The sequence below is a fragment of the Rhopalosiphum maidis genome, chromosome 1, assembly GCF_003676215.2.
Source record: "Rhopalosiphum maidis isolate BTI-1 chromosome 1, ASM367621v3, whole genome shotgun sequence".
In the NCBI taxonomy this organism is placed as follows: Eukaryota; Metazoa; Arthropoda; class Insecta; order Hemiptera; family Aphididae; genus Rhopalosiphum; species Rhopalosiphum maidis.
Window position 1 is genome coordinate 56,910,916 of NC_040877.1, and position 25,807 is coordinate 56,936,722.

Sequence of the window (25,807 nt, forward strand, 5' to 3'; positions counted from 1 at the left end):
GTTTTACGATAAACCCACGTCACGTAGAAGTAGTAAGAAAAAATTACATTTATTGGTTTTTTATAAGTTGAAATATGAACTGTTATTTTAATTAAATTCATCATAGAAATAAATATATGTTAGCATATCGTACTACGATTTTTGGTTTACAGTTTTATAATAGTTGATTAACCTTTTTATACACAAGTTAATCTTTTCGTGCAATCATATTATATATGCATTTAAACTGGCCATGGCGAATCAGTATTAATAATAAAAAAAAAAGGTATTAGTTTTATGGAAAATTATTTTCATAATTTGTCCGTTTATGTCTTGTGTTGTTAGAACGTGTATACAAATTAATAATACCACACAATATAAAATGTTGTGTGCTATTGTTTTTTTTCAAGTTTTTAAATTTAATACTTTGTAAAAAAAAGCCACGTATGCATATGTGATAAAATAATGCTGAGTATTTTTCATTTGTTCATCTACATAGACATTGTTGTTTATATTGTGTAACACGTATTAAAAATAAAAAGTTATGTTCATAAGTTAATATTATCATTTTTAACAGTATCACGTACATGGCATATCATATAATGAGTGCATTAAAATTTGAATGGTAAATACACGACAATACGATAAATATATCATAAAATATAATGTTAATGTTGAAGTTACAAAAACAAACACGATCCTACTTTAAGCTAAGATTAGTCTCATGGTTTCGTTTTATTATACGTATAATGGTATAATATACTATCATAATTCATAACTATCACATTTTATATCATATTTTCTTTTTTGTACATTTACATCATTTGATAAAAATATCAACTTACCTTTATGTCTACATAAAATTTATATTTGAATATAAACTTTATAGTTACGTTTCCATCAAGTGAATAGCTGATTAGAACTCTTCTCTATACTAACAATGCCTTGTTGGTTTTTTTCTGGTGCACCAGAGTTAGTTTACAGTATGATAATTACGGTAAAAGTCTTTGGACCATTTTATTTTTAGACGACGAATCTCATTTATTAGATCAATATATAGGATAGATTAGAAATTGTATGATTAGAATCACGGGCATGTCTAGACCTTTGACGCAGAGGGTGCAACTTGATGCTTACGGCGTGCCCAGGGGGCTATAAGAGGCGTTAGCCCCCTTTTTGAATAATTTTTCTTGGTTCATGGTACCACCTGAAATTGCAGTGGGTGCGGGTGCATACCAAGCACCCCCCGTGGACACCCCTATGGTTAGAATGAAGATGTAGTAGTTTTTATAAAATTGTTTGTAAAATTTGGATTCTTAATTTTTAGAATGGTCATTATATTAAGATTTTTGTGTGAAGGGTTAAATTATAGCTAACATACCTTAGGGAACTCGTTATTGTCCTGAGGACTATTTATTAAAATTACTGTAATATTTTTATGTTAGAGAGTTTTGAAATATATTTTTCATAATAGGCATGTAACTAAATAAGTTACTTATATAACTACAGATATAGGTAATAGGTATATTAATATAATTAAAAAGTTTATATTTTAAAACAGTTATTTTAAATGAAAATAAATTTTTAATTTGTACTGTTGGTACATTTTGTGTACTGATGATTAAACTTTTATCTAAATGCCATTAAATTTTCTATTGTTGTATTAAATAAAACGTAAAATGATTTATTCGTTAAATTTTTTTCTTATCATTTACAGTTCTACAATTTTAGTAAACGCGTATTAATAACGTATTTGCATGTTCTTACATCTTCATAACTATTATAGTATTATATATAACCGTATTAAACAATTCTGTATATTTGTGCTAACCCCTTAATCAACAACAATTAAATATATAAAAAATAAATCACCGTATTAAGAAACAATGATTGCGACTAACCCGATCTCTATTTTGGACCATTTTCCACGTGGTAATTGTTGTGAAGACAATAAGGAGTTTATAGTATTTATTTGTTTTTTCGTTTGTTAAGAATCAAGTTCCAGTTTTATAATAACGTTGTTATAATACGCTTATTTCAGGCGTGTACCTAAAACTCATAATAAAATGACATTATATTTGATGACTGATTCGTGAATAAAATAATAACGCCTGCAGATGAGTAGGTAACATAGTTATGACCAGGGCTCGGAACTTTAAGTACTTTAAATCATTAAAAAAGCGCTCATAAACATCATTATTAGCACTCAAATAAGCATTTAAAAAACTTAAATTTGAGCAAAAATATTTAATAAAAAAAAAAAATAAAATTATCTTATTACATGATAAAGTAAATACTAAATTTAATTTGTAACTGTGCTAAAAATAATATGATTAAAGATTACAAAAAATATTGAAACAAAATGATTTGGATAAGTTTCTAACTAAAAAAATGAAAAAAATAAACAAATCTTTATATTATAAAAAAATCAAACTTCACTTCCAAAACATTTTGTCTTATTGTTTATAGATTTTTAGAGAGATTTTTTGAAAAAATCATAAAAGGTAGAAAAACTGGTCAGTAAAGCAAAAATAATCAGAAAAACTGGAAATAATAAGCATCTTTTTAAAAAAATCATTGAAAAAATAAAAAAAAGCACTTTCAAATTTCATAATTGAACGTATTGTAACACGACATACACTTCCATAGCATTCTGCTACATTTTAAGTCAATCCATAAAAATAAACAAATGCTTTAAGTCTCGAGCTCTGGTTATGACCAATAATAAATTAGGATGGTACCTGTACAAATCAATGAGGCTTAATTCACGCGTCTGTTTTATAATATACTAGCTGAATAACCTGGCTTCGCCCGTGTGTAGTTTTTGCTTTCTCAAAATTAAATTCTTAAATCAACACGCATTGTTGTGTTTTAAAGACGAAAAAAATTTATTTTATAATTTATAGAATAGAATTGAGCATTGAGCTAGTCGGTTAGGTATTCTACACCTCTGAACAATTCATATCTACACGCCGATGAGATACACACACAAAAAAAGGGTCAGGTTACAGATAGCTGGAAACCCTCGGCCGTGCCGTACCGTATTCTCATTATCGGCCGATTGCTATTATTATTATATGAATATAGATTTACAAATTACACGTAAAAATTTATTTTCACCGATTTCAACCCTTTAAAATCAAAAATTTGAAAAAATTTGAAAATCGGGCAACGTAGCGACTTTCAGACAGGTATTTGGAATAACGATGTGAAAAAAAATTGGAAAAAAGTTAAATGGCGTTGTCACAAAATTAGTACATAAAAATGGCCTATTCTTTTATATATATAAGGATTGGCAAGGACTTGTAGTTTTTTGCATTTATGTGGGAACTGCTAAACTAACTGCTATTTAACATGTAATCTACTGAGCACATCACACATATTTAGTTATAACGATGGCGTATTTACAACTTTTTTTTTTTTTTGAGGAAGAGAAGTGAAAAATTAATTATATTACATATTTTTGTGCATAAATATAGTCAAAATATAAAATGGAAATCAAACTTTCTGTTCTGATCTGGTAAATTATTAATCCCTTGTGAGTGGAGGTGTGGAGTGGAAACCCCCAGAAACCTCCCCACCATTAATAAGCCACTGAATTATATCCTATAACGGTTCGAAATCGGTAAACAGCATGTAAATTTCCCTAAAAAATTCCTATGTGCAAACATTTATAAGCTATTTTTATCCTGAAAAGCGTTTGTGCACCGTATAATATTATAAATGTTGCCATAAGTAAATTTGTCAGTTGTATAATGTTTTGTTACCCTAATCTCACATATACTTATGCTTAATTGTATAGATTGTATATTTCTTGTAAAAATAAAAAAAAATAAAACAAAAAAAAAGTTGTATAATATTTATAAATCATATAGGTAATAGGTGCACGAATACGTACGGTACACATACTGCACATCGCGGAATTCTATGTATTTTTATTTAAAGCAGTCGGATCGCAGGCATAGTTCATCGTTATATGTATTCGTATATATTAGTATATTTTACCTGTATTTCCCCCGTTGCTGTGCTTTATCATATTGTACATATACGTAGAGTTACGTCAATTTATTGTCTATATAATATGTAAATGATATCGCGTGTATAATAATATAATATGTTTATATAGTGTGCATGTTTGATGTGTACAACATACATTCGTGTTTGTTTTTCGTTTGTCATTCGTCGATCCCCCCATGACGTGATGCAATGTTCTACGGTGCATATATGCTATAATACTATAAGTCCTTAACATGCATTATAGGTACATAATGGTTGACGGTATATTAGCGTATATTATAATATGGTTTATATCGTACTGTAAATATATTTACATAGTATAATAATAGACGCGTCTGCTGCTCAAATTCATTATTATGATATCATAATAATATACAATATACATAATACATGCACGTCGTTACGAGATTATAACAAGTCCGGTTATACCTATGTACTATATGATAGTGTAATATACCAATATATGACATGCTAGTACAGGGTGTTCTTTGATAAAACTTTGACCAAACTAATTGTCTAACTAATTACTAGTACTTTAAAGGATATTTTATGACGAAAACTCCTTTGATTTTTTTTTTCAAATAATGTTTAATTATTTTACTACTAAATACATAGGTAATATGATAGTTCTACATACGTATCGAAAATAGGTATATTGAGAAATCTTTATGAGGTATTCTACATAGTGACTATTTGTTACATTCATTTTAGATTATTTATAAATTGCACATCTACTTGGTTGAAGTTTTATCGTTCTTAATACTGGGCAGTGGACACCCTGTATATTGAAGCCGTTATCATTATCGTTGTTGTTCGATTTAGCCTGGCAGTTATAGCCCGTATGTAACAGCAGCTGCGGTATACTATTATTATTTATTATTATAGGTTACAATAGTTAGCTCGAAATTACAAAATGGTCATGTCTCTTACTCTCTTTGTGCACTAATATACTATTATACTATTTGCGCGTTATAGGCCGGAAGATTTGAATTATTGAGATCGCATCAAAACTATCGCCGAGGAAGTTGGCAATTTATAAACATTATTAAAATTAGTTAAACAAATCTACAGAGAAAATAACATTTTAAGCCATTTAGTTGAATAACTTACGATTCGATTTAGGCCTATAAAACTATTTGTGTAGCTGTAGACTTATTCAAAATTCAAGATTCCTTTACTAATATTTATAAAATTAATTATATAGAGTAAAACTGTAAGAGGATTCTTAATAACTTGTATAAGGTTATACTCTATAGTAATGTTTAAATCTATTTTATTTGTTTTATAAAATGAGTAATTAAATTTAAAATGAAATATTTTCTTATGTTATGTAGTTTCTGAGTAGTTTATTATTTACATTTTTTATGTATAATATAATTTAATCTTTCCTAGTATATTTTTCATAGTGTATGATATCAACGTTAAACAAATATTGTTTAAATAATATTAGTATTAGTGTATAATTATATAGTTTTAAGCTTTGAACAAACTAGGTATATTCATTTTGTATGCACACGTATATACTATATTGGTTATAATTTTATAAATTATAATTATACGTTGTAACCATAATATTGTTAATAGACGATTTAGTCAATCTTTGTGTTCATGTCAAATTTTGCATTTGCATGAAAAAGTAGGTGCAGTGTACTTCTCTTTATATGGAATTTTTGTAGACTAGGTGTGAATTCTTGTTTTGGTTTTTGACTAAAATATTATTATTGTTTAAAATCTATACGTTTTATGTTGGCGTTAAAAAAAGATTAACTGAAATTGATAAACTGTCGTCAATAATGTAACCATGAACTCGAATATCTTGACCATTCGTATGTGTACTGTGTAGGTAAATATAATTTTTCAATTGCGTACATGCATATAAAACGATATAAACGTGTCAAATTCTCAAAATAATCTCAATTTGTACGTTTTTGTAGTTTACATTTATTAATTTATTAACTGAGTTGTATATATGTATCAAGTTATAATATAATAACAAAATCGACGGTAGGTATACACTGTGTATTGGAATTGCAATTTTCAGCCGAATAATATTATAATGTACTATATAACAATATATCGATCGAAGTTGTGCCTTCGTCAATCTGGTACAAAATCAATTTTAGATAAGAAACAAAGCTATTGACCGTCGTTTACGGTATAGCGTAGTGTATACCTATATTTGTAATAACAAATAACAATAATAATAATGTATAAAATATAGGTGATTGGTGGGTGTCTGTAGGCGGGAGTTATTGTTTGCGGAAACTCGCAGCGATCTCGGGTTGTGTGTTAACAAGTATAATAATATTAATAATAATAATATAAAGGGAGACGGCGGCAACTATTGCAGCGCGTGATGTGTTCGATCAAACGTTCTCGTTCTCGTCAAAATGATACAAAAACAAAGCGAAAAAAAATTAGTAGAAAAAAACGAAGTTAATTGAAGAAAATTATTATAATAAAGGCAACAACAAAACTAGAGATCGTATATTGTGTGGGCGGGCGGGCAACTATTAATTCTAATCGACTTCGCACGGACGAAATGTATATATAATTTAGCGTGTAGTAAAAATGCGCCGTCGAGAATTGTATTGTGTGGGTCCGTGTCTACAGACACTTTCATTTTTTTTCACCGCTTTCCACGTCGAACGCCATTATTTTTTTTCTTGTACGCGTACAAGGTACTGCAGTAAGGAACGCTATATGTTTTCATTACAAGTTATGTATAATACGATAATAGTATAATAATATATCTATTGATATATTATAGTTATAATTATATCATAGAAATTTTAAGTGAATCATCATAAGTTCACTGTTTTCTATACGAACCATTCTAGCAGCTTCGATTAATATATCATTATTTTGACGCTATACACGTCTGTGCACATAAAATACTATAAGGCGTACAGGGTAGTTGGGAATCACTGGACTGAGTGTGCGAAAATACCAAGTCGCACTTACTTGATCCCGCAGTCTTATATAAACTTAGGTTAGGCTATAGGTTATAGTAGGTACCTAACCTAGGCTATACTAAGCGTGTCGTTACTCGTTGGTGACTAGACGTTTTTGCATCACATTACACATATATCGTGTACGATATAATATGTGGCGAAAGAACGACGCGATGAGGTCGTCGTCCGATGAGGGACGAAGGTCAATCGTCGTCGTACGAAGGACCGTCGTGTCACGACGAATAATATGTACACACTCTGACACTCGCGCTCTCGCCACAACAGCCGCTGGCCGGGTCGCGAGTTCTCTGCCGGGGCAATCCACTTGTGTATAATGAGTATTATATACATATAGTTATGTACATGATTAACCGTGGGTACCTATGGCGGACCTGGCAGCGTGCGTGCGTCGTAAATTACTATATTATAATTTATAATATACATACGTGGTATTCGTGTATATAACTATATAAGATGGTGGGCGACTCGTCGTGTGAGCGAGAGGTGCCGGAGATTGCAGTGTGACGAAATTGATGCACTTTTTTCCCATATAGTTTTCGTGTTGACCTAAATATTTGTTTTATATATATACATAGTATAACATCTCGTGCGTGTATTGGTTGTTTGTATTTGTTATTATATTAACGCGTATACGTTCTCTATAGTGTGTTTACTAACTTTATAGCCTGCTTTATCAGTAAAAACATACCATATATATACATATTATACCGCGGTGATGTGTGTTCACGTTCGGTTTTCACTGGCCGGAGAAAGTGTTTTGTTTTTTTTCTGGCGAAACGGGTACGTTTTTTTCTTCATTATTATTATTACCACTTTTTCCCCTCCTGACCCAGATACAACCCAACGTCGACTCTCCTCTGCCACCGCATAACCTCCAAACACCCTCGTGTACCGTCAGTGAAAGCACCTATATAGTCGTACATTTAATAATGTATGAAGTACGATATTATTAAAATGTGCGATATAGATCTATCCTGTCGCCACTGTAGATCGAAGTTGAGCAGAGCGTAATGTTTCAACTGTTGTCGCTGTTGGAAGGGGGGTATGGTGCAATGTGACACCATCATCATCACTCTGATCTCGCCTCTAGCGGATTTCGTATCGTGTATATTTGATAGGTACCCTAAGTATATAATATATAGGTAGCCAATAATAACGACCCTCGCAGAGAGTAACTGCCGTCGCAATCGGAGCTTTTGACCCCGGTCGTGACCTTTGTCTCTCGTCTTATATCTAGTACCGCTGGGCTTCCGCGTCGGAACTATTATATATTATTATAAAAATCTTTTGAAAATTTAAGAACTACGACAATCCGTCTTGCGTTACTATTGTGCTGTTGCTGCGTATAATGTGTATATCTACGCGTGTGTATTGTGTGTGTGTGTATGTGTGTGTGTGTGTGTGTGTGTGTGTGTGGAAGAGACCCACGCTTGCGCCCACTTTTTCGGAAGACGCCTTCGAAAAACAATAACAATCGGAGCACACTCAAGTTCACCGAACCCAAACATGAGGGATTGGCCGTGTGTGTCGGAGTGTACCACTGTTGTATCTATGTATAATGTATATTATATTATTATTATTATTATATGTGTGCATTATTATTATATTATTGTTATTATCATACGATTATGTTGCTATAAACGCGGTTCAAAAGACGGGAAATAAGTTAAACAAAAACCGCATCGGCGGTGGATGATACGACGTTGTGAAACATATAGTAATAACAATAATAATATACAATGACGATAACAATTGTGCGTCGGAACTACGGCAGCGGCAACGAGACGGTTCGGCTCCGCAGGACTTTCGAGTATCGCTGGTATAATATTATATATGTATATTTTGCGTTTCACTACTGCGCTACGGGAATATTAATTAGTCGTGATGGACGACGTACGGTCGGAACAAAGTAATACGCGGCTTATGTAAGGGGGCCCCCGTTGGACGCATATTGCATATTATAGTGTATATTATTATTATTATTATTATTATTATTATACGATGTATATATACTAATGTAGTATAATAATATAATGTCGTGCCCGAACATTTTTGACGGGAACCGACGGAGAAACTACTACATTATATACACGCGTGTGTACTTATGATATGATGACGATTAAGAAACTTGTGATTTTGTTTTTGATTTTTCTCGACCACAAGTAGACTTTCGCCTGACTGACTTTTTTGAACAATGGCCTTATACCGCAGTTACACTATATGTATAACTTTGTTTCGGTTATTAATTATTACACGTACATATATATTTTATTAAGTATAATACCTGCTATACATATAATCGTAATAATCGTATATGTTATTTTCGTCGTTGTATATTTAGTATAATTTTAATTGTTGCAGTAGTCGTATTTGGTATTTTATTTTTATTTTTTTTTGAGCCGAGTTGACTTAGGTCCTAAGTATACGAAATTCGTTTTTTAGGACTTTGTCTCGAATTAGTCGTTTATGTGTCTAGGTACACATGTGTTTTCACAGAAAATTAATATTTATACATTCCTCTTATTGAGTAGGTATTAATACAGTAATGAGGCACTTTTAGAGATACTCGCGTACTGACATAATGTTCGTAATTTTAAATTATATATGTATGTATAAGGTATGCATTAGTTGTGATTTTAAAATATAATTTGGTCGTTTTTGTATACTTAAGATATTTTAACACAGTATAATTTTTTTTTACTATGTCCTTAAATGCCTATCTTTAGCTGAATCAATACGTGTTAAAAATATTGTACAAGTATTTTAACATTTACAATAAGGTAAATAAATAGATTGCTTTAGAGATTTTTTATGTAACAAGTATAAAATAAAATCTAGAATTTTCTAATTAATATGACTTATGTAAAAAAACTAAAACAATTGTTATATTATGCTATGATACTATCCGTCTCTAAGTGTATATTATTATATATTGTGTATACTATCAATCATTGGAGAACAATATAAGTACGTCATGTTGAAAACGATAATTTTCATTATTCAATAGATTATTATACTATTGGATATTTAATGAATTACACTTCATTAATTAGTTTCGCTATATTCATATACTATATAGAACTATAGAAGTATACTAATCATAAAATTACTATGAATATTATTTTTCTATTTTATCACAATAAATTCACAGAATGTCTTTATTTTTGTTATTTTTATTTATTGTTTATGGTACTAAACTATTAGGTACTTCAAACTATAATATATAACCATATTTTATTACATAGTTTTTTAACAAAAGGGATATTTTATATGAAAATGTTGTTTTTAATTTAAAATTGTAGCCCATATTTTATTTTTTGTTACATTAATGTTATATTAAATAGTGTGTCGTTGTTATTAATAGAAGGTGTGCATTAATTATTTTACATTTTAATGTTATCGATTAAACACACAATCAATGTAATTGGAATTTCCGTTATTTTAAAACCGTTGTTAGTTAATTTTTTATAACTTATACGCATGGCTTACAATAATTACTCCCAATTACAATTTTCTCGCATTTAAGTCCTTCGCTAATACTGCTAAATGCTGATCATTCATTATTATGGTAACGACTGATTCTTAATGATTTCTCAAATTACGCCTCGAAAGCTGATGGCACAGAATTGCCCGAATTATAGAAGTGAGCTAATAATATCAGTACATATAATCATTGGAAAGTATATAAATCAAAATAAATCCTCGCTATATGTAATGAGATTTTAACCTGATTTAATATACATGAAAAAATCTGAATAAAATAATCTACGAAGTAAATAACAAATTAAAAAAAAAAACTAGGTGTAAGTATATTTTGTTACCTATTCATGATGCTGAGTAATGTTTTATATTTTTTTAATGATTCGTTATTTTAATTTAACTTTAGTAGAACAATACGATATGACAATTCACCATATATATATATATATATATATAGATATATTAGGTATGTTTATTTAATACTATTGTGTAAACACACTATACTATACAACCATATTCACTGTCTGTGCCAAACAATTTTGTAAAAAAAAATAAAATGCAAGGTTAGTATACATTTAAGCGTATATTATTATCCCCGCATTAATGAACTATTAGCAAGTGTGATTTATCAATTATTTATTAGTGTTGAATGATCAATCATGTACGTGGTAAATCTACACGAAAACACGCTAATTCTCCTATATTATTATATTTAACTTTATGTAAAATTTAATACCTAAATGGCTAAATGTATGGGTGTTCGAAGCGAAAAACGCCGTTTCGGTTATTTGCTGAAACCATGACGCGGACTTGCGGTCAAGTTAACTCCGCCAACACCCGTCAATACCTTTTTATGCGCCTACAGTGCATATTATATTATATAGCTAGGTGTATGGATATATATCACTGCACCTCGCAGCCCGCCCGTGACTATTCGGTGTTGTAATTGCGCACTACACGCACATCCGGGTTAATAGTAGGTATACCCACTATTGTTGTTCGCAGTCGAACACTATTTTAACGATTATAATAATCGTTTCCAATTACGATTTAAAAAATAATTCGTATAGGTTAGTCGTACTGCACTAATGGTACTACATAATAAGAAATGTATAGAAATATATTTATGCATTCAATGGTACGGTTTATTATCTTCGTTCGCGGATACGACGAAAGTCTATAAATAAAAACCACAACTGCTGCTGACGAGGCAGCGTTTAGAAAATATTATTGTAATCTAGTTGCGTGTAACCGATTTCGGGTTGAGCCCCGTTTCGGTCTTGCGAAAAACACACGGAGAGAGCATCTTCTGTTATCATATTAATTTTGTTGTTTTTGGACGGAATCCTGTGATTTGGCAGTGTGTATGTATGTGATGTGTTCGCAGGTCGTGTTGACTTTGTCGTGTGAAACAAAACGAAAAGAAATTCTCTCGTTATGATGCTGCCCGTGATAGCAGGTGTGCGTCTGTTTATACACACGCGCACTGAACAACATTAAATGTGGAGCAAACTGCTGTAATGGTTCAGTTTGACTTTCTCATTATAATTCGCCTACTTTCACTCACTTCTCCGTTCCGATTTGACAATAGCTGGAAACGTCTCTTGTCGCAGCTGTATCAACCACTGTGTACCCCACCCCCTCCCTTCACCCACGAATTAAAAATGGTGGCATTTTATATAAACGTTCATTATAAAAACACATCGGGCATTGGCAGCTGCAATATAATAATATACAAGTCATGGCAGGTAGCATAATTATATTTATAAGTAATATGAAAACACGTGATTTCTATACTATATCGTTCGTTTTCTTCGTGGCTAAATTTCGTCAATACAATCATTTCAATCTATTTATTATACTATAATACTATATCATTGTATGGACCAATCGCATCGTAATTGAAACGAACTAGGAATTGAAAATTATCTTCAGCGTTTTCGTGTTTACGAAACGATTGTAAATTACACAAAAGAAAAATGCAGGTGTGAGCTGTGTCTAATGTTTATTACATGTGTATACATATATCGGGAGTTATTAAATTTCTATGTAATAGTTTTTGATTTTACAAATATATAATAATACATTGTTTGTATATTATTATTGTTTTCTTTCTATATCATATCAATTACTATGTTTAATCTATGATAATATACAGTGTAAGTGTGAGTGTGTGACTTTAATTAACACAGCTATTCCTGGGCTAATCGAGGTTATAGGGTTGGTGTGTCTCAGTATATATTATAATATGTTTTTTATACCAACAGTAGCTTTATGCCACTTTGGTCGAGACTTTGGACTATTGAAGTTCTGATACATTATATTATCACAATTATATATGAATCATGTAGTAAATCCCGTTGACTACCATAAATCCTGATTTAAATGAGTATTTTATTTATTGTTTCTTATTAGCTCATCGATTTATCGCATAAAGCCTTTGTGCGTATTGCGTAATATTTTTGAAATATATTACAAACAAATTAAATAGAAATCGTAGAATGAAATGGGAAATTATAAAAAAAAAAACATGATTTATCTAAATATTTCTTATTTTTATTTATGCTTTCTCTGCAAGTTATGCCAAAATCTGTAAATCAGTTTCTAAACTGTTTACAAGGGTAGGGGCTAAGAAAAGTAACAATTTTAAAAACGTGGCTGCAGTATGTTTTCAATTGACTAGAGATCGGGAGAGCAAAATTATAATTTTATTCGTCTCACTTTCTATATCAAGCGAACCAATTTCTCATATCGATATCCCACGCATTATACTGGTAATATCGTATACAACTTGATTGCAGTATATTTTACTCTCTATTTCTTAATTTATAATGTATTTATCTTTTTTATTATAATACTAAGTTAAATTGTTTCACAGGATGTAATAAAATAAATAATACGCAGATTTATAAGGGCATACATGTTCTGTAGGTACTTTGAATATATTTATAATAACTATTAAAATAAAGATATTTTGATATTAGATATGAGGTATATTTAACAGTTTTAATTTTGTTAAACAATTATTTTGAATTGTAATATAATATGTAACGGGAATGATGAGATTTACGGATTATATACTTTTGTTCGCTACTATTAAAAATGTAAAAGATTAAAAAACCATAATTATTCGTTTTAAAATATTAACGGTAAAACAATTCATATATATATATATTGTGGTTTGCCCAGCTGCTTAATATATTATAATATATTAATATTATATAGGTATATAATACGACCGAACCTATACCAATATATTTGAAGTTTTCGTTGTATTTTATACGTATAATTTTCATATTTAAAGACTTAATGATGTTATACAACTATATATGTATATATACATACCTACCTCTATATTATATTTTAATGATTGTTTCGGGTAATCGGGTGCACAGGTTTTGACGCACACATGCGTAGACTCGCCAAAATCTAGTATTTTAACCTTGTCCCGTTATCTGTACAGTGTTAAAATTTCGGCTATTCGCCCTTACATATCTTAAAACACCGACAATGCTGAATGCCGTAAGCAAATAAAGTATTTATCGACATCACTGTCCTAATGTTTACTCAAGTCTTGGGATATCTTCAGAACATCTGAATTTACAAATGGCTTTTGAAAGTTTGGATTTCAATTATAGCCGGCGCTTGACGCAATGTTTTATTTCACTTTTTGTTTACTTATTACATTAAAAACGATAATAACGTATATACCTAGTTATAATTTATAAATAAATGGGTACTCTAACATAGGTCAGATCAGTCGTTGTATGTAATAATATATTAAAATAATATGTGCTTGTTTAGAAATTGTCACGCGGTGTAATTACGTTTACTTTACTGATTCAGTAGGTTTAATATTTTATCGTCTTGAAATTAATAATAATAATTAAAAAAAAGACTTTTAACGATTGACCTTAATTTCATCAACATTATCGTAAACGATCCGCATACGAGTAAAACAATATCAATTGTAATAATTATCATCAAATACAAATATACGATGACATATACTATTCATCATCGTTGTCATTGGATCTATGTGGCTGCACGCTATTGAGCGGGCGCCCCGCGTCGCAATTTGTCCGTCACGAAATAACCAAGTAATTGATTGACGTGGTACAAAAAAAAATAACAGAAATGGGTTTATTGGTCATCGGGTTCAACAACTTTACGGGTTGGTCCGGGCTTAAGTCGCCGTGAAAACGCGCGTGCGATTTTGCATGGATCGTCGTCAACGCGATGATGTCCCCTTTGCCGCTCCGGGCATGCGTTGAGAAACGGTTATTCGGGCGACTCATCGTGTGGTCGGATGGATTAAAACACGCGCTCATGTAACGGACAGTTTTCGTCGGATCTGACACGGGAGAACAAAACAAATAATATAAAGACGAGAAAAGTAATAACAATAATATGGCAATGACTTGATACAGTGTGGGTACCCTATAGGTATACAGAGTGATCATTTTAAAGGTAAACACTAATTTTCTCAGAAAATTTGGAAGTATGAAGTCATTAAAAACAACATTTTTGAATGACAGCTGACAGCATACATTTTATAACTTCATATTCCCGATTCTAAGTAGAATATTTTTGAGAGAATTTTCAATATATTAATGTATAGATTGGATTTCGAACAAATAGTTAATTAAAGATAGACGAGCGGAGTAACGCATTTTTTGTATCAAAATTCGTAGAAAATGATTCTGTTTCAGAGTATATGATACTAGATATGCATGTTGTTTCATTCAAAATAGTATAAACTTGAAAAATGGTAACGGTAAAAATAGTAAAAAAATTTATTAATTTTATTTATTATAATTTAAAATTATAATTTTTCTTCAAAAATGTCGTTTTATAATGACCTCAATCGTGTAAAATAAAATTCTTAACAACTTTAAACCTCTCTGATAAAACGAGCGTTTACCTTTAACAGAATCACCTTGTATATACGGTTATAAATACTAGTAGCTAATAAACGTATACGTAGATCGTGTGCGTGATATTACGCGCGTTATTGTTTTTGCGCGTCACGTCTCCGTATTATTATAATTGTAATATATTTATAATGTGTCGAAATCTGGCTCGGAGGACCGTCGACCGCTTGTCAGCGCTCATTTTGACACCGTATTATAGACTATAGTAGGTATATAATAATAACAATAATAATTATTGTTATTATTACACTATATATACCGAGTATAATATTATCTTTGCAAGGCATTCTGTGTTTACATACAAATATGGCTTGTATGGCGCGATTGTTTGTATTTTTTTAGAAATATTTTTTTTCGTCATCATAAACTCATAACCATACGTGGTGACGAGAGGACATAATGGAGTTGGCGGACGCGCGCGCACGCTCTCTCTTGACTTGTTATGTGTATATAACGCGTAAAAAACAATAATTAATTTATTTATCAGTGCGAACAGTAATAATTATCATTTTAATAATTGTTCTCGATTTTTTTTTTTTTTTGCTTTTCATTAGTCTGAACATCCATTCGTCGTATGACAATCTTTCTAGCCTGAAATCGAATTATTGCATGCGGCGTTTCAACTTGTCGTACATGTACATTGGTTATAAATAATTTAAAATATATAATATTAATATGATAAGTAATAATTATATTATACTCAATCAAGGATACGCGTTATGCCCTTATACTTACATATTATGTATATATCATCGCCCTAGTGCGACGATAACTTTTTTTATTTCTTGCTCATCTGTAGCCAATCAAAGTGGACCGAAGGAATAGCGGCAATCGGCCTAACAGAGCATTTGTTTTTTATGTAGTTATTATATAAATTATAATTATTTATAATGCGTAAATATTATGTTTACTGTATAATATGCGATTCAACTCTACTTTTCTACAAGTACATTTATATATGTATGTATCATTTATGTATAAATTGTAAATTACTATCCAACTAGAGAACCTATAGTAGTCGCGTGTTGATGTTTTGAAGTGGTGGGATGGGGAGGCGAAAGACCGGCTCGCTCGCGTTTACAAATTTATTGGTCGATTGACAACGATAGTCAAGCGCGTGCTTCTATTAAATATATATATATATATATATATGTGTGTGTGTGTGTGTGTACGCATGCGATCGTATGTATAAAGAAAAATTAACGTGATTGCACGCTCTCGGCATACGTAATACTCAATGGTCTCAATGAATATATATATGTATTATTATTACTAAACGCGATTTCCAATCTGATTCGACGAGACTAAATTAATATATTTTATATGCGTGTGTGTGTGTATAATAATATACAAGAGCAGGCTTCAAAGACGATTTTGACTGGAAATGAATATATTATAATTGCCTATACAGATGACAAGACAACGCGTATGTGTCTCTCTCTGTACATAAAATAATATAATGTACACGTGTGACATAAGGCGTTTTTGCTTATATGTGCATACTACTACAATCAAGTTATGATGACGTGTGTATTAAAGTTGTGTGTGTCTTTAATTTCGATTTAGACAAGTTAATATCGACAATAAATATTTCAATAACCCGCTTGTAGCGTGTATATGAATGACGTTTTTGTTTCGCCGAGTAAAATGTGCTGACTTGTGTGTTACTAGATTGCGAACGAATTCATTTAGACCTAATATATTATTATTATTATTGTTGTTGTTGTTGCCGAAATAGTTTTTTACGATTACTTTTTTTCGTTCTGTATGGCGGAGATGTGACTTTCACGCGATTGTGGCAGAGGGTATTGTGTGCGCGCCGGGAATAAGTCCTTTGACACGATTAATAATCGGTCGAAAAAATAGAAATCACTTACCATTACTTATTAATTTATTATTATATATATACAGTTGCTTGTTGTGTTGTTGTATATTTATATTTACTATTGTCGTTAAGATGATGTTATACCCGCATGTGTTGTCTCTGTCTTATTAACATATATCATACCAGATTTGCGTTCAGCAGAACATATTTTGTGAAGTTAGCTTTAATCTTAGAGTAAATTTACCTATTATCTAATTTAAAGGTAAGAATATTATCTAGACAATGACGTATGCTTTTAATGATATTATCATATTAAAGTGAGTTATGAACATTTTAAAGTTGTTATATTTTACATAGCTTTAACTCACTTTAAAATAATAATATCATTAAAAACATATGACATTGTCTAGATAATATTCTTACCTTTAAATTTGATAATAGGTAAATTTACTCTGATATTAAAGCTAACGTCACAAAATGTATTCTACTGAACGAACATTTGTTATGTTGTACGTTAGTAAGACAGATAACACATACGGGTATAACGTCCTCTTAAACACTAGTGAATTTAGTGATATTATTAATTAGAAATCTATTTATTTATATAATTTTATTTTGTTTTTTTTTTTCAGTGAGAGTACCTGTGCCCCCTGGAAGACCGTGGATACCTCTATCTAGACCGAACAAGAATATTCCTTCCTGTAAGTCACCATAGTGTGTTATAATAATATTATAACTTATTTATAAATTTATAATAATTATTTCTCATTTTAAAAGCTTTATTGTTGATCTTTTTTGACGTTACAGGTCCAGTTACAGTGATGTGTTATAACGTTTTATGCGAAAAATATGCTACTACTCAAATGTACGGATACTGTCCGTCTTGGGCTCTTTCTTGGGATTATAGGAAAAAAGTCATTTTAGGCGAAATCCGGCATTATACTGCCGACATTATAACTTTACAAGTACGTGTTTAAGCTTAAACTGTTAAATTATTTTCTTAATTTAGTTAATCCCTTCTTCAATCACAAATACGGGACACACATATTCTATAAATATTATATATTTCGTCAAGATTACAAAACATAATGGTTGTTTTGTATTTGTGTAATGTACAATACGATTTATTGTATTATTATTTTTTTAATATTGATAAATACTTACTCAGTGACTTGGGCCATTACCTACAAGAATATTAATTTATATTAATTATTTACATTTTTGGAATTGTTTATATAATGTTAGGGCTTAAAAAATAATATTACAGGATTAAATAAAACCAGTCATACTAAAATAAAATTTAATAATTTAATTTAAATTTTGATATTGTGTTTAACAATTTGAATTGCTGATATTGTTACAGTATTCACTATAACTTTTATTTTTCTAATTTAACATGTATGTAAGTGCTATACTTTAGTATTTACATAGAAATAAAAATAAATATTGATATTGTGTAATATATAGTTTTTATTTAGTACTAGTGTACTTATATAAATTAAATCTTATAAATATTGAATCTCTAGATTTACAGATATAGCAGATAAAACACGCAATGATGACCTTTCATCCCCAAAGTTATAGATTATGTTTTAAAAAAAATATTTATGTTCTGCATCGTATTTAAAACTAACAGAATTTTATTATTCAAAATGATTGTCGTTTTTTAATAAAAGAAATAATACCTATAATTATATAAAGATTTAAAGATTAGAATAAAATATATTAAACCTTAATATAAAATTAATTTTAAATAATTTTGAATGAAGTGATAATAAGTAACATTAAAATTACTACTTTTAATATATGCTTTAGGTCTAGTTGAATTTTTAATAACAATTTTAGTTATGCTCAATGCAATTTTTAAAGGACTAAACTGGCGGATTACTAATCTTATAATTTTTGCAGTTTAATGTGTACGCATATCACGCGCACATGTTACCTGCGAGTAGGTATGTACACTGTATTACAGTTTTAGTGTTGTATAGATTATAAATACTTGTGTATTTTATAATCGACGGTAGTAGCTGATATTTATATAGTATTGGTATACTTATGAATAAAAATACGATAAATTGTATTTAATTTCATTTGACCAACGTTGTATGTATATGTGTCCACAATAAATCATTAGTAATTGCAGTGATTGTTAATTTATCATTTATATTTTTTGTCAACTCAATACATAGTACCTAATGCACATAGACATAATAGACTTTGATAACTTCAAAAATTACAATTAATGAATTTGTTTAAATTTTTAGGAAGTCGAAACGGATCAATTTTACAATTTCTTTTTACCGGAGCTTAAGAAGGACGGCTACGACGGTGTATTCTCCCCCAAGTCAAGAGCTAAGACTATGTCCGAAAATGACCGTAAACGAGTAGATGGATGTGCAATATTCTTCCGAGCGATCAAGTTAGTATTATTCACCACTGGATACAATATACATGTATATTATATATTTTATGTTCTGGTTGTGGTCATGACTTGTATTAAAGCCTTGGGGTACATGGCTCCATTTATAATTATAAGCGGTTTTTAACACACATGCATCAGGTTTGATAACTTATACCAATTAAATACGTGTTTGTTGTATATACATAATATATTAATATCTCCTTCGGATTTCCAATATTGGAAACAAAATCGAGACCACGTCTGATCGGCATACAACCGCGGTGACAATCGCTCTTAGACGGATTATTTCGGGTGGTTGGCGCTTTGGTCAATTTGTTTTCTTTGACTACCTACATAAACTAATTTCATTTTTTGATGTATAAATGTATATAAATGTACATTCGTACTTTGATTAAATTTGCATTGACCGTAACTGTTTAATTACTTGTTATAATATCAAGGTAGATTTAAGAGATTATTTTAACAGTAAAGTAATTGCTCATTATCTTAAAAAGCATAAAAGTAGTAAAAGTTCTTATATTTTTTCATTGTTATAGTAAAATCTAAAAATTATACCATTTCCCAAGTATTTTACGCATGTTGTTATATATATAGGTACATTTTTAAAATTTTGTTCACTTAAAACTATATGCATATTCTTCAATATTTTATTACAACAAATCTGTGACTTGTATTTAATTAACTAATAAAGGTACTTGTTTTATTCGACTTCTATGTATATTCTGTTTAGGAATATGAAATTAAAATATATGTTGTCATCCATAAAAGTTAGATACTTAAAGAATAAAGAAATATAGCGATTTAAATAATAAAAATATGCAAAAACGTTAATATGCTTTCCAAGATCAAGTACGAGTGATGCTTTTAAAATTAACCATTATATTTATGTTGTATTGCTATGATCACTCTGTATATGTGTAATGTGTGTATTATTCGTAAAAATATTTCGGCCGTTCATAATTTTTAAGAACACTTGGTTTTACAGGGTTTAAATAATTCATCTTATTCTTGCTGTCTTCTACTGCTGGCAGTGGCGTACTTACAATTTTAGGGGCATTGTTAAACAACCTTACGAAGACGAGTTTTAACTGTTCGATTTGCCGTCAACGTGTACAATAATGTGTTGTAACGCTTCTGCAATTGACTACTAAAGAGGTTGGCGTAGAAATAGTAAAACCGATTGGAACGGTCGCTGTATACCTAATTTAGACATATTATATTATATAAATATACCTATATGCTTAGATATTATTAAACTTACTAATATAATATATTATATTGCATATATATACATATATATATATATTATTTAACCAAATTATAATTTTTTTAAAACATCATCCTGCAGCATTGAACATGTTTTAAATATGATATTTAAGTTTTTTCTACATATTTATATCTGGTAATTTTTTTATATGTCTATAGTTTTTGTCGTTTACCTTATAATAGTTTTATAGTATTACAATAGTAATGATAGTATATTTTGTATATACGATTAAACTGGGTTTTTGGCAATTAGGTTTGAATAGTAAACACGCGTTATTGTGACTCAAATATTATGACTCAATAAAGCCCTTTATATAGAATTTATAGAATTATAGAATTAAAAAAAAAATAAGTAAATTACGTTTAGGCCACAATCTTGTTTACACAAGTCGGGAAAGGATGCTATAAGTAATTATTTCTTGTACATCAACTATATATTAGGTGCCTATATTATTTTGATTGTTTTTAATCAAATTACGTTTGTTCTGTGTAACATTCACGAAAATTCAACGTGTATACACTGATTAATTATTTACATTTTTGTTTTATTTTTTCTAGATTTACGTTAATCAAAGAACATTTGATAGAATTCAATCAACTGGCAATGGCCAATTCGAGTGGTTCAGATGACATGCTCAACCGAGTCATGCCCAGGGATAATATTGGTTTGGCCGCCTTGTTGAAAACCAACGAAACCGCATGGGAAAACTGTAAGTCGACTACGCCAGGAGTAATTTTTCTATATTATACATAGACTTATACAAAAAATATAAATGCATTATTTATGTAGTGTATATTAGTTTCATCTGACTACAGAATGCAGATATTTTATTTTGAAACGTTCTCACACGTCACACAGACACATATATACTATAAATACGGGAACCGAGGACTATGCATGCTCTGGTTATATTATATACGCCTGTATATGGTTCACATATACTTTGTGTATTATGTATATATATATGTAGTTCCATATTAATGAACAACGTTTTGATGTACGATTGCAAACGGAATATTCATAATTTTCGCGTTCGTTTCGCGTGCAACGAAGATACGCATAAAATATAGGCCTCCTCGCGGTCGCAATAAACGTTAATCATTGCGTTTTGATTAACTCGCTATACACAACTCATGCACACTCACGCACGCGTGCATATCGGCATATAGGTATATTTTTATTCGTGTATAATATACTCATTTCAAGGATAAAGTAAAAGATTTCGCGCTACGATAAGTCGATAACGCCCATTATATACTTGCGCGTTATTGCCAACACGCACACACATGCGTATTTATTATATATATAGTGTATATCATGTATATGGGTACTTGTAATATACGCGCCCGTTAACTCGAATGTGTATATTATAAATATAGTAATATATAGTTTAGAATTATATAGGATAATGTGCGCCCGACGATGATCAATATAGAATCGTTAACTCGTGTATAATATATATGCGTATATACCTCCCATATAATAATAATAATATAATAGCATTATGATCGGCGCGGAGACGACGTGTATAATAATAATAATAAGTGAAAGTCAGTAGGGCCCTGGGGTCGTCATTAGCAATTGAATAGGTCAATATATATTGCTCCGGACGGACACTGAGCTGAAGTATAGGTAGTATAATATATACATTATATTTTGTACGCCACGCGTATTTTGACGTAATTTTCAATAATAAGAGCGTATATTATAATAATACATACTATATTATACAAAGATTTCGGTTTCAATCGCACTCGTTAAAATATTAAGTAGAAAATGTATTATATTTTTAATACGCTATACTTGATCATTATAATGATATAGTTGTATACCTATATAGACACAATTTGTTTTTAAAAACACTAATATATATGTTATAATACATACATGATATTATATCACGTGTATATACTTGTAAGTTCACATTAATAAAAAAAAAATGCGTTATTATTTTCAAGGCGTGTATTACTATATACTTAGTTGTGTCTGCGATTGTCTGATTTTCATCCCGCCGTTTTCATACCTTGCGGTCGCTGCCACACGCCTCGGATATGACTGAAACAAATCAAAAAGTCTACGCCTTTCTATGCTTGTCTATTATAATATACCTAAATTCAAGCACAGCACGACAATGCGTTTGTAAAAATCAACATTTCCGTTGTTGTCACGAATGCAGCAAAACATACTTATGTATTGATTTCTATGTATTGTGCACATTGCACATATTATTACAAAACACATAGCTAATACATTATAATCTGTCGTAGGTGTTAATCTGTGTACAAATAATAAGTAGACCGTAATCGTCTCCGATAGCGGGCGTAAGAAATTCATTTTAATTGTTAGCGTGAAATCGCATTGATGCATTGGACATACATTATTATACATAATATACAATGTAACGTGTATTTTAGTATTTAGAACGTATAATTTTATATATATGTATAGATATATGTACCCCGCTTGTTGTCGTGCCTACATATATACTTAGTGTTTTTAAACGAAATAATAAAATCGAAAAAACGATTATTTAATTCCATTTTAAATACACATAACGACACGCGTGTTTCTAGTGGGATTCATTATACACAGTACGCCGTATCAAATATAATGTGTGCGAGACCGACTGCACGGGTGCTAATTTGTTTAATTATTAATTACGAGTCATACATACGTATAAAAAAATTATGTAATTCGTTACAATAAGATAGACATACATAGAAGTCTCTCGGCGATAATTTATTCTTTATATCTATGAGTGACTCCTCGCCCCCATATTTCTATATATAGTATATAATATATTTATATATTGCAACCAAGGCCGTATATAGATAGAACATTTCTAGCCCCGAGGAGTAGGCACTACAGGGGTTCCAAATTTTGGTATATGAAGCTAACTGGACTACTATTAGGTACCTATAATTGTTTGGTATCCGGTACAGGAATAAAGAGCAAGAACTGAAATTTTTATATACCCCTGCGTTTCAAACTACAATTTTAGGTTCTAAGTGAAGCGATGTAATAATGTATAAGTCTTGTAATGATGTGTGTGTAATGTGTATATGTGTAAAGGCACGGGATGGTTTATAGTAGTGAATTAGATTTAGTTGGTACTATTAGAGCCTTAGAGGGATGAGAGAAATTAAAAGTAAAAAAAAATCCAATTACATTCAGTTACTTGAAATTAGCATTAAATAATATTTATCTAAAACAATTTTAAACATACCTATAGTATGTATAATTTTCTATGATAAAGTAATATGGTATAATGACATTTATATGATCTGTAGCCGGTCCTAATTTTGCGCCAATAATATATATGTCATGTCGTTGCGTGGAGGTGTCATTAAGAATTATAGCTATATATATTATTATATATTCATATAAATGATATAATTTTACTGACCAATCGAAAAAGTGGCAAATTTTGTGCACAATTTATCAATACATAAATAAAATTTTCATACATTTTTTTTTATCTACTTTTATTTACTTATTTGACATTTTCTTAGTTTTTTCTATTTATGTTGATTATTTTTTTTCGCGGTCAAAAAGCATTTTTTTTTTTGTTTATAGTACTGTCTGTCAGCATTTTACTAAATTATTATTATCTTTTTGTTTGTTTTCTCTTTAAACGTTTTTTTCATGTTAAATATAAGATTAATCAACACCAGAAATTTCTCTTAACCAACGAGGACTTAATGAATAGTCTTAAAAATTGTTCCTCTTTCTTTTCATGTAAATTTGAGTTGAATCTAAAGTCTGGACTTGTGGGGGTTCCCCAATCATATTTTCTCTGCAGTCACTAGACCTGATTACAGCCCTACAATATCTTATGTTACAGAATCGAATTTCTCAATTTATCCTCGTGGTTTATGTATAATACATATATGTAATATTATATATAGATACTTTTTTAGAACAGTCGTGTGCCGATACTTTTTCATTTTTTCGCATAACTCTTTTCTTTGAAATTCTATCTAGGCTTAGCCACAGTTTTATAGTGTTTTACCAAACACACTCATGTAGACATCCTCTTTGTACATTTTAACTGGAATGATGATAACTCATACCTGACATACCACCTCCATATCGTGTCGATGGTGAATTAATTTATATATATTTTCTCCCTAAGGCAATACTTAACTACTAGTACCTCTCCTGATTTGGATCACTGTCCCAGACACATACGTAGAAATATTTAACAATTTTCACGTTAAAATAATGATTTTATATATTACACCTTGTCTGCAGATGTTTTGCGAACTGATGAATTAAATCATAATCAATTTAATATATAACTTAATGCAAGTAATATCAGTTCATTCAGTTCTTGTATAACAATATATTATCTACGAAAATTAATTTTTTACATTTTTCGTATATATCAGACATTCATACATAATATAATGAGTTGAAAACGACCTCATACTGTTACTGTCGTTATCAAAGCAATATCGACATGTAGATAGATATCTACACTGCAGCTCCTGTAGTCCTGTTCAACTCATATAATGTATTTTTTTTTTTTTATAAATATTGACATATTAGTATATTACTATATTATATAGTAGGTTACCTCGTATTGAGGTATACTTATTTAAAATGTGTATAGAACTTCATCATCCCTGAATTTTAAATCATTAGCACCTTTCGCCTTTCGCTCTTTCGCCTTAAATTCGACACTGTATATTTATATCATTATTATTATATCATAGACCATGGTCACGATGCTACGATTAAATATCTGGACGTATTCGAATTCGTCGCACGTGTGAATGCCGATGCGTATATTTGTTTTTGTATTTCTCGAACACGCGATGAGGTGTATACGCTCGTTATAAATCATTACATTATTTGTCTTGTGTAATTTATAATACCGTCGTCGTCGTCGTCATCGTCGTTTAT

At 30.1% G+C, this 25,807-nt stretch overlaps 1 protein-coding gene across 1 annotated transcript in view; it reads left to right on the plus strand.

The window, feature by feature from the left end:
* Window positions 1-25,807, plus strand: part of LOC113550581 (CCR4-NOT transcription complex subunit 6-like) — a 56,559-nt gene that overhangs the window by 25,989 nt on the left and 4,763 nt on the right. The window contains exons 6-9 of the mRNA XM_026952510.1: window positions 17,843-17,911; window positions 18,018-18,175; window positions 19,475-19,629; window positions 21,457-21,608. Coding sequence (XP_026808311.1) covers window positions 17,843-17,911; window positions 18,018-18,175; window positions 19,475-19,629; window positions 21,457-21,608 — 534 coding nt within the window. The remainder of the gene's footprint in view (window positions 1-17,842; window positions 17,912-18,017; window positions 18,176-19,474; window positions 19,630-21,456; window positions 21,609-25,807) is intronic.